This window comes from Gymnogyps californianus, chromosome 1 (assembly GCF_018139145.2).
Source record: "Gymnogyps californianus isolate 813 chromosome 1, ASM1813914v2, whole genome shotgun sequence".
NCBI classification, from domain to species: Eukaryota; Metazoa; Chordata; class Aves; order Accipitriformes; family Cathartidae; genus Gymnogyps; species Gymnogyps californianus.
This window is the reverse complement of record NC_059471.1, coordinates 63925563-63937409: the sequence shown is the minus strand read 5'-3', so window position 1 is coordinate 63937409 and position 11847 is coordinate 63925563. Positions and strand designations below refer to the sequence as shown.

At 37.6% G+C, this 11847-nt stretch overlaps 1 protein-coding gene across 1 annotated transcript; it reads right to left on the bottom strand.

Moving 5' to 3' along the window:
* Positions 1 to 211: 211 nt before the first annotated feature.
* TNFSF13B (TNF superfamily member 13b) lies at positions 212 to 11669 on the bottom strand. Its single transcript, XM_050906363.1, has 6 exons — positions 11334 to 11669; positions 11145 to 11250; positions 3101 to 3157; positions 2687 to 2799; positions 2440 to 2590; positions 212 to 722 (listed from the first exon to the last, which is right to left on the bottom strand). Exons 1-6 carry the CDS (start codon positions 11658 to 11660, stop codon positions 610 to 612), a joined length of 867 nt encoding a protein of 288 aa, XP_050762320.1. The 5' UTR covers positions 11661 to 11669; the 3' UTR covers positions 212 to 609.
* Between the last annotated feature and the right edge of the window lie 178 nt (positions 11670 to 11847).

Genomic DNA, 11847 nt, shown 5'->3' with positions numbered 1-11847 from the left:
ATCCCATACATTTAGACTTTTTATTATCCCATACATTTAGACTTTTTCTTTCCCCAAAATCCTGGTGTCAAAGAAAAAAACAAAAAAAACCCAGAACCCACCTGACACCTCCATTTTGTGATGAGGAATTTCCCATTTGATGTTTCTTCCCCATACTTTATACTTCAAATATTTTATTGATGAAACAAAGCAAATCTAAGATGAGATGTACTTGTGGTTTAGTTTTCCTTTTCAATTACGGATAATAATTTGATAGTCAATGGTCCTGTTTATGCTATACTTTATAGTCAACTCCTTCTTTGACCTGCCTTATGGACAAGAAATCATTTCAAAGCCAAAAAACCATTGCTTTACTGTTGTTATTTAGAGTCTCCCATTGTCTAAAATAAATTGGCTTTCCGTTAATCACGTGATGGTTGTATCTCACAAGTATGTCTGGTGTGTTTCCTGTTTTGGGTTTGCTTATTAAACTGAAGAAAAGTTCTAAGAAGCTGGTGGTGGATGGGGAGAGACTGAATTGGCAGCTTTATTACAATTCAGTATTTTTTCTGACAAAGGCATAGGAAAAGAAGAAAACTGCATTAAGCGTAATAACAGAAATGAAGGGCTTCAGAGGAGTCTAACTGCACCAAAAAAAGTACCATCTCCATCCAAGGATATTTTGGCCCTTCTCCGTGGTATTGTAAGTTGAAGTTCATCCCCTTCTTCTAATTTTGCAATGCCTGGCAAAAGATTTGGAATATTTTAAAGTTAATATTTCAAATACATTATTTTCATAAACGGTATTCAAAAAGTCATTACGCGTCATCTTACAAATATAAGCATGGCTTATTACTTGTGGCAAGCGCTTTTTTATCTTGAGGCACAACCTTACAAATTGCAGCCTACCCGACGCTTACAGTTAATGTCCTCTGTGGAGCTGGACCTGCTTTCCACTCTGCACTCAGTATATCACAGTTCACTTAAGCAAATGCTGCAACAATTCTTAACAGTGCTGTACCCAGATTCCTCATGTTATGGTGATGTGACAGTCAAGGTCAGCATTGGGTATTGCTGGTCCTAGACCACTCCGTTCCCACACTTCTGGAGCAGGTCTCATGAGGTTTACCAACCAAATGAAGTTACCAGACATCAGCTGATCCACTGCAACTGCAGAGCACAAGAGTCTGCTTCCTGCCAGCCGCACATCAGCTGACGTGATAACCAAAAGCACCTCGCCTTCAAGTTGCAGTCACTGAGCTGAGAGCACATCTAACATCTGCTGCGACACACGCTCAACAGCATGAGATATTGCAGTGAGATCTGGTTTTCCAGGTGAAAGCAGAAGGATGGGAATTTGGGAACCGTGAAGTGGCAGAATGGAGTAGAGATCCTAGTTAAGAAAGAGGGGGACTAATACAAGGGTGAAATAAGAGGATAGATGAAACTGGGGGTGGTTATGATGCCAGAATGTGTGGGTAGAGGCACAGAAAGTTAAAGAAAGTGTTTGGACAGCCTCAATTACCAGGAGGAAGTAGCTAATTTATTTTTACTTGGAAAAAAAATTAGCTTCCTTCCCCATCCCATTTATTTAATGCCGTTACTTGCCAACAGTCAACTCCATCACTCAATGTCACCCACTTTTTTATAAGGCATTGGAAAAAAAGATAGTTTTTATTCACACAGATCTTGCTGGAAAATAACAAAAGAGAAAACCCTCAAATCCACCATTAAGGGGAAAGACAGAGAGATAAGAGCTACGAAATGAGGTTTAATAGGCCTTGACAATAATTTCTTAAATGCTACTGCAGGAATATACTTATATATCGAGCATTGAGCCTGCTGGACTTGCATTAAATATTTTAGTTGGTCTTTCTTGTGGTGTTTCTAATTTGTGCAGTCAGAAAGAGCTCCTTATAGGAATTAACTGTTTTTCATCTAACCAAAGAATAAAACTGCAGTAGCCATTATAAGGAGTAGAGAATTAAGCCGATAAGAAGTATTTTTGGAAATCCCACAGTAAGGTATGCAAAAATTGGGTGACTAAAATTCATATATGATGTTTTAAAGCAGAACATAGCTCCTAAATATTTTATTGGGATAACTAAATATGGAATTCAACCCCTAAGTTAAACTGAGTTCTTCAATAAGGACAGTATGTACTCCTTTTGTCTGCTTCAGGCAGCTGACTGAAAGCACCAAAGTATCTAACCACATTATATAGTCAATGGAGAGAGGGGAATTGTTCAGATCACCTAAGTTAGATGCATACCCTCCAACTGCCGATACTTTACATAAACCTGTATTTTTTTAAAGTATTCTGTAATTTTGCAATTAACCAGATCCATGAATGCAGTCTGTTTTCTTTACAACTGCCACAATACTTAATCATCCAACACTACAGATTCTATTTGATGCAGTTTATTTGCAGACAAAGAAAAGGAAAACTTAGATGTTTACCAGCAGTATAGCAAGAATTATTCGGATAAGACTGTGGCATATTTTGGATGCAACGAAACAATGTCACCAAGCTGAGATCATCACCAAACACGTGGGCCTTCTTCCTCTGTATTAGGTGTCCCATAGCAAATGTTGTATCCGTATATAAAACCTACAGAATGAAGAGGTGCAGACTTCAAACATATTGTATGGAGACATTAAAAATCCTTTAAAAAGTCAGATGCTGATACGAATTGAGCTTTCTCACCTGGCCATATATGAAAAAATATCCTGTTTCTTTGATCACTATTTTATTCCCTTGTTCTTCCAGAGCTGTTCCACGTTTAAAGCTCAGTAGCCAAGGGACAATGCTTGAATCATCTAAAAGAAACAATAATTTTTGGGTAATCGGAAAGAAAAGTTACTTTCTTAATTTTCATCTGCCAAAAATTAACAAAGCTGACTTCTAGTCAAGACTTCCAGTCTCACTAGCTGGATTTCCCCACTGAAAAGAGGATATTTGCAAGAGCTGTCCAGATGCAGGGACCTCTTTCTTTTCTTTTCTTTTCTTTTTTTTTAAATTCAGTGACATAACTCAGTTACTGCTTTGAAGTTAGATAAAATTGGATGGAAGAGTTAATACATGGAATAGTTAGCTATAAATCATGGAACATATTCTTACCTTTCTGCTGGATATCACTTTTGCTGTCAGCAATCAGTTGCAAGCAGGCCTGCAGCACTGCAAAGTGAAAGCATTTTAAAATCAAAGAAATATAAATCAGTAATAGAATAGAGTAAGCTTTTGAAACTACTTAAAAAAAAAAAGAAAGAAGGACATGAAAAAAAATCTTCTCTCGGTCTCACCACTTATTTGAAAACACCATCTATTGATTTTAATGCAGATCTCACTCAAACGTGCCAGAACAAAATTCATACCGCAACATGTACTAGATAACTTTCAGAGATCATGCAGCTAAGCAGGAGGCCTCAGACAGTAGCACCAGTAATACTTGCTTGTTTTAATCTCTGGTCCTAATATAATTGAAAAATATAGCAGTAAGTCAAATGAGCTAGGAATCATCAGATCAATTACCTTTGTTAATATTCTAAGCAAAAGCTCAAAACCCCCAACCCTGCCAGCTATGACAGATATCAGATATTCTGATGATGTTTATTATATTATCTAAAGAAATTAGTTTCCAGTCTTAGTTGCTGTAAAATATTAGTCATATATACTGGTTACATGGTACTTTCAAAATAAATTCTCAAAATCCATATATATGTACTTTCAGCATGTTTTCAGATACCCACACTCAATCAACCTACACTGAGACTAAGAGGGAAGATACAGAGATGACTGTTAGCAAATTAATGCACACATAACAAATAGCTTAGTATCTGTCAAAACTGATGCGTTGTTACTCAAAACTGTAGAGACTGGCGACACTAATGAGAAACTAGGAGTTTGATCAGAGGAAAATATTGCAGTATGTTAAAATATAGGCTCGCAAGTGAAACAAAGATCTTGTAAAAAAATCTGCGAAGCATAAATGTCAGGGAACAGGATAAAAGAAAAAAAGGGTAGTTGCATTTGCTTAGAGCAGATTTTAAGGAAAACATCTGGTTCTAGTGCTGCTTCAAAGGCTGGAAGACAGAGTAATAACATCTACTGCACTTGACAGAAACCAAATGAATTTACTAAGGGTCAAGAGATGAAAATTCTGCTGTGGATTGCTGGATCTCCATTTTTGTCTACCCCTTTTCAGATAAGAAGGCTGTGGGTCAGATTTGGCCACTCTTGCTATAATGGGCAGTGGCCTACTCCATGGGATCCTGTTTCTACATCTGCCAGTGGTACCCACGTGTGCAACCAAGTGCCCAGCAGCACAAACCTCTCGCTGCACGGCAGGTAGTGAGAGGATTTGAGTAGAAAGCAGCCTCTCTCTGTATCTAAGTCTCCTTTCCATGGAGGCCTGCCTGAAAATACCAGAAGAGGGCTGGATGCTCACCAGCACTCAGCAGTGCCAACTGGCAGCGGACAAAGATTCAAGCGCACGTCTGGGAACACTCCAGTGTCACAATGATCACACAACCTGTAAGCCCTACTTACATTAACGGGAATGCTATCCTGCAAGCTCCCGTCTCCTACACTGGAACGTGTGCTTGAGTTCTACCAATACTCATCAATAATGTGCCAAAATCTACAGATTTGCAAACCAAGAATTTAAAGTCATCTGAATTCCCTGCCTTCTGATAAGGAATAGAAAAAACAAGCCAACACAAAATCAAAAAATGTATTATACTTCAGCCATTTTTCTATCATCACACTTGCGAATGACAGAATTTTCTGAAAAAGGAGCTTCCAAATAAAATCAAAATGTGATTTTCTGGAGTCGCACAACAAAGCGCATCAGGCAATTTATTTCACAAGGTATTAATTCACTCTCCTTTGGAGTAAAGTGCCTTCCTAGTGAATGGAATTTCCTGATTCCCTAGTATTAGCTAAATCAAAATTTTCATTCCTGCTTTTAAAAGAACTCACTAGTGTTGCCACTGGATTTTCCACTAAACAAACAAGAGAGGATTTGTTATGATTCACACTAACCAGCTGCTATCCAGCTGGGTACCAATGAGTAGTGTCCACAAGCAGTGGAAGTTATGGCTACTTTGGCAACTCTTGTTAAATCTGCTCTGCAAACTTGATTGACATTCTTGAAACTATTCTGATTCACAGTTTGCAAGTCTGGATTTATGCTTCAGTTGTGTGCAGCATTGAAATACTAGTCATCATTGCTGAGAACTGCTACACAGCAATTAAAATCAGCAAGTTCAGTACAGTCTGAGATCTTTTCCATCACATACCAACTCTACTTTATTCTACAGATATCAAATCTACATATATTCTCTAAAAAAAATCTCACTGTCTCTTTTTTTAGTGTATGCAGATAGAAATAAGGCTCCACAGAATATAGTAAGCTTGTTTTTCACAGAGAAATATGGATACAACAGTGTCATTCATGACAATAAAGAGAACAGAAACTAGCACAGTGGCTATTTTACTTAAAGCCGCAAAAGGACAAATAATATCTAAAAAAGTGTTTGAGGGATTGAACAACAACATGCTTCAAAAAAATGTTCAGAAGCCAAGACTGACACATAACTATTTCCAGTATATACAAGTACTTCACTTTGACCTCAGTGGAAGTACATACATGCTTAAAATTAAGTAATTCATTGAAACAAATTCAGAGTAAACACCACTACTATTAAGTAGAAGATATGGATATACAGAGTATATTTTCTGGGTAAATTAACAGGGATTTTCAGTAAAAAGTTAACATTGTTAAGAAATGTTAGCAATTCTATTCCAAGAAGGATGCAAATCTTACCTGAAGTACAACATCGAGAATATATGCATTACAAAATATGGGTTGAATAGTTACTGTCAGTACTGAGCAGAATAAATCAAAAGCTCTACCTGAATGCCCTTCAGCCCAGTGTAAATCAAACCTGAGCATAAGCTTTGTAGTCGAAAGGATTTTTGAATAATTATTTATGCAAGTAGAATACAGGATTAATAAAATACATCTTAAAAATGTGTAAAAATATCTAGACTGAGTGTCACCATGAGGTCTAGCTGTATAAAACAGAGTATATCTAGAACAAAAAAGTGTGCCCCATCCTCTTGTGACTTCATATAATAGCTTTGCTTTGACAAGCATTTTTTTTTCTGATTTTAACCGCTCTGCGGGATGTGGGTGGGCATAAGAACATTTCAGAGTCTGTCTTCTTCCATGAAGAGAACAGCCAATTCTGAAGAAGTTAGTGACTCCAGATGCCTTTATAAACCACAGCCAGCACATGAAGGGATGTGTTGTCCACTGGTTGAGCAATGTAACCACAATTTCAAAAAAAAAGCTAGCTTTTGCAGCAGGATAGGAACGCAGCCTTCTGCGTATCTGCATGATTTAAGACCTGATATTGACAAAACCAGATTTGCCCTGCCATGCAAGTTTTTGTATTATTTAACTTGCATAATCATTTTAATATTTTGCAATCTAACTTCATAATCTATCCAAACAAAATTTCAAGTGTATTATCTGTGAACTCATGTATACATTTTAAAGTTTTGATATCTGAGGCCTGAGACATCTATCTCAACTTTTGCTGAAATAAAAACAAACAAAAAAACTGAACTATAAAAAAAGAGACCTGCTTGTTTAGGTTCCTTCTTTGGTGTAGATCTGTTCTCTGTAGACTTCCCAAAACATACCTAAACACTAGATAATTCAATTTACAAATGATATGCATGCTCTTGAACAATTTGCAGTTCTTCTTCCCTTAACTTCTTCATTTCTCATCACAAGAGATCTTCTTTTACTTTTTGCTTGTGCATTTTTATAGACTGGTTAATTTGGTGCTTTTTAATTAAGACGTCTTTATATGGCATTAATCATGGATTAAATCAGTCCCCACATTAAAATGGCTTGGTCATAGTTACAGATATGACTCAGATCTAACAAACATCTTCAAAGTATTGGTAGCACTATTTTGACCATAACAGAATTACCAATAACATGTTACAATCAGAATAACAAGGAAATAATTTACTAAGAATTAAGAATATTTTATATAGACTTCTATTATACAGTATAAAGCAGAATACTGTTTTTAAAAATTAGAGCCTATTTTGTGTATTTTTGATTGCACAGTGTTCTGCATAATACACAGCACTGATTCATTCGTTCAGTAAGTGGAATTCTTCATGTAAAATTACAGGCATTGTATCAAGTAATTTTCTATCCTTTCACATAGAAGGGCCTACTTCCTTTTGAGTTAGACTGTTGTCAGCAGAAACAAAAAAGAATAACATATCTTTTCAAGAAGTAGGCCTTTTTTTTTTTTTAAGAGAACTCTTATATTTCCCCTCTTCAAACAATAATATAAGAAGTATTTTGAAAATTTGGTGAGGAAATTTTATATGTGGCATTTGTTTAGACTAGTAACAAAAGGTCAGGTTTCTTGATTCAAAGATCACTAAAGTCAAGTTCCACTTGTAAAAGTTCTTGCTATCCCTCTGTCACAGAGATCTAAAACAACAACATACAGATTCAAAACACTTCTAACCAACAAATGTACCAATTTGCCAAAGCAAATGTATCGATTTGCCAGTAAGGCAATTATACCAAGAACAATGGCAAAATTCTCACAACTTATACACCATGCTTGCACGGCAATAGTTATTTCCTGTGGACACAACTGATATTGGAGTAGAACCCGGGAACCGCTAGTAAAAAAAAATTGCCAAGTCACATGCCAGGTTAGCCTGCCTCACTGCTTTGTGGAATTACTTAGAATTTCTCCTCAGTTCCTTCCATACATGCAATCAGACTGGTTGAGATGGATAACCTTAGCACACCAAAGTAAATATAGTCCGTAACTCCAAACTGTGCTCCCAACTGATCGCAGCAGGACGTCGCCTGAATTTGAGTTTACAGAAGACCTGATGCTCACCTCCCCTGTTGGCCACGGGAAACAGATTCCCACAATAATGATCAGAACGATGCACAGAGAGAGCGTGTAAATGACATGTTGACATTCGTACATTGAACTGGCTTAGGTAACGGAACCTATATCTTGTTCCTGGACTCAAGCACACATACAGCTTAGAGAGAAACATGCAGGCAAGGCAATCAATAACTGTGAACAGGGTATAAAATTCAGGAGAGGTTTTTGTTGTGTAGCTATTTTTCCTCTACAGGCAAAATTTATAAAAAGAAAGACAAATAAGAAAAATTGTATCTGTTCTTATGTGTCCTGACATGACATTTGCCAGAAGAGGTTAGATGATCTATCTGTCTGCATATTAATAATATGTACCTTTCAAAATCACCCATTAACTCCTACTCATTGTATCAAAAACTCTGGTTCTGACTGCTAGCTGTACAGCTTTATTTGGAATTGATGCTTGAAACCCATCTCTTCAACCTACTTGAGCTGGAAATTTTCTCAAGACACAAAATGTGCAACTACTGATGACTAATAGTTTTACGCATGAACACAGACAAATGCGTAGCCCATAAAAATATGAAAGAACAACATTGTGTTAGATCCATTTTCATTCAATTGTCATTTTAATTAAAATTCTAATTTGTAGCCACTTTTATGCACACAACATCAAGCAAATAGAAAAAAAAAATTAAAATAGAAATTCTGTATGTTCAAGAAGGGCTGTGCTGGGCCTAAAAAAGAATCACGGGGCATCCACTTCTGGAATTTAATAATTAAAGTTTAAAAAGAAAACAGAATTGAACCACAACTTTATTCATAAACAAAATAATGGTTTTATATTTTACTTCTGCTCTCTGATGAAGCACAAGAGAAGAAATTGTATATCAGTGACATTTTCAAGTATTCATTTTCTAAGGAGTTGGCCTGTGTTAAAGTGAAATTATGGGTCAACAATTAATTATGAGACCAGACTCCACTTTGAGACCTTGTTGAAGCAAACAGAAATAGGACAAGAACAAGGCACCTCACTCAATACCCTAATTTATCTGCCATTGTACCAGAATGAGTGCAGCGCATCTGCAGGACGATTTGGAGGCTGCCGGGCTTCTGGTACCCAGAAATGGACACGAGAAGATCAAAATGCAGGGCTAGTAATTCTGTGTACACGACCAAGTAACAGACAGGATTCAGCACCATGAACAACACCATGTTCTCTTATTGCACTCACTCTGCTAAAACAAAATTTAACATTGACTAGTAGGTTCATGGCCATCAGTGAAATCTGATCTGAGAAAATGTAACACCTTACTGAATTCTGACAAGCTTAATTTGTTGTAATTAGAGCAGGCGAGAAAGGTAACCCTGTCTAACAGATGACCTTTTATATAAATGCAAGATTTGTAATTTACTTTTTTCTTTTTTATATACAAAAATATGACGATCATGTTAGAAAACAGTTTTGTAGTAGGTCAACCTATGCAGCTTTTCCCTCTTAAATGAATGTTCATATACTGTGCTTTCTGTCATCCATCCTAAACAATTTTAAAGCCAGCTGTATCTTTAAAGAAAAAAGCTTACAGAAATAAGTAGCTTAATTAGAATTTTATGTGAATAAAGGTAAATAGATATAATCAGTGGTGGTTACCTCTTAAGAAGAATCTTAAGTCTGCCAGAAGCACAGCTGAGGAGCCCAAAACCCTCCTCTCCCCTATACACCCTCAAATAGCAATAAGAATAAAGATGAAAGCTACCGTGAAGGGAACTGGATAACTTGCAGAGTACTGATGCTGTAACATTCATTTAAAAAAAGACATGCCTCCTTGTTTTTGATACTTGTTCTTTATATCACTAGGTTTTATTTGGGAGACGCTACGGTGGGGAGAGAAGGGAAGCTCTGTGGTTCCCATGATAGGAAACAGGCTACAAGAAATACAACTGAAACAATCTTGTCCTCAGTCCTGTTTGTGAAATCACTCTTAGCCAAGACCCTGAACCAAAGATTCCTAATGAAATAGAATAAATCCCATTTAAACATATGGATTTTGGGTGATGTCCTAAACGAATATTCTCTTTTGAGAGTACTGGAGGTAAGTAGAGTGATTATACTCTAGAACACAAATGTCATTTAGCTTGCTGAAGCTTAAGTGAAATACATTTCACATTGATTAGTCACTCAAAAGCACATTTAAAGCAAAGTTTGATTTAGTCTTCACCTACAAATTACTCCATTTCAACTTCATCTATTAGTAATTTAAGATATCAGCTTTCATCAGTTAAAACAACCTAAAAGTATCCATGAGAGGATTGAACTGATTTAGCAACTCAGGAACATTTTTAGTTGCTCAGTGCAATTAGAGTATGTATGCAAACTGTTATAATAAAAGTCTGTATTTCATCCTATGAGGCATCACTGTGTTTGGAAAATGAAAAAGAAAAAAATGCAGGCATTTTATCCCCAAAGAATATCCCCCATTAATATTCCAACATTATAATACACATCAGAGGTCTTTTGTGGAGCGCAGTCTTCAGTGTTCTCTGCAGCACCTTTTAAAAAGGCCACGATAGAAAAAATCTTACGGGATAGGCATGCCTTTATTAATTTTGCTAATTATATTAATAGATTGTTTTAATGTAGAAATGATGCTAAACTTCTGAATTCCTTGTAGTCTGCCTCTTTTGACAGGTACAAGTCAGTTTTTCTCTTTGAAAGCTCCTACTTCCCTAAAGTTAGGGAGCTTTCTTGTTACTTCTCTCTTTTAGGATGAGCGTGTTTTCCCAGAAAAATGACTTGGCATTTTTAATAATAGCTTTCCCTCCCTACTATTGATCAGAGAGAAGCAAGTTAGGCATTACCCTGAGTTGAGACTGATGGATTTAGAATTGAACAATTTACAGTCTGAACGATTTAAAGTTGCCTTACTCAGCTGTACTGCATCATCGAGAAATACCTCCATTACAAGAAGCAGAGTTGGGATCTAACGTTCAAAGTTCAACCTGCAGATAGCATGAATATCTGGTACCGTAAACAGTATGGTAACCATTAAGAGAATATGCCTACAGTTAACACCATTCATTCAGCAATAATTGTGAAAACCGTAACGGGCCCTGGGAGCATGGATCGGCTGGCAGGAGAAGACACGAGTCAAGCACTGCTGCTTTTCTCAAGACAGCATCCAACTGCGGCATCCCAACCCACTCCACCGGATGCTATTTACCTGTTTCTTCTGTGTGGACAACAGCCCTTCTCCCCCTGTTTCTGCTCCCGTTCCAGATTTCCTCTTGGAAGCTTTTATCTGGGCCAGGACCGGGAAGCCTGTTCTCCTAACGGGGAGAAGCGACAGTCAGTGAAAGCAGCCTCACATTTGCTCATCCCCTGCAAGCCGAAAACCACCCCTCCAGCTTACCTGCCTGGCGCCAGCTGCAGACACTCGCAGGAAGGAAGAAACAGGGGTACTGTCTTTATTTTCATCAAGGGACACGGGTGGCCGGTCTAGCGGAGACCTTGCCTGGACCCTGTAGATCAGCTCACTGCGCAGAGCTTCTAGTTCTGTTTTCAGGGTGATAACATGGTAAAGAGACACTGCTGCAAGACAAGAGGACAGGAGCATTGCAAGCCACAGGAATGTGACAGAAAAAAGTCCCGTGGTGCCTGAAGCAGCACCAGGGGGGGCAGAGGGAGAGGAGGCGGTATCCTTCTGTTGGATGACGTGCACACAGTCCACGGATTTCATCGCTGCTCTTTCCTCACTAAAGCCAGAGGGAGAGTTCAGCTGTCCCCTTCCGAGGTGCAATCCATGTTACCAGTTGCTCTCTGAAACTAAGGGCATCCAGAATAAGTGAACAAAACGCCCAGATCATTTCCTGTCATATGAAGCCGTTGATAGAACCATTAAACTTAATGTACAGAGTGAACGTCTA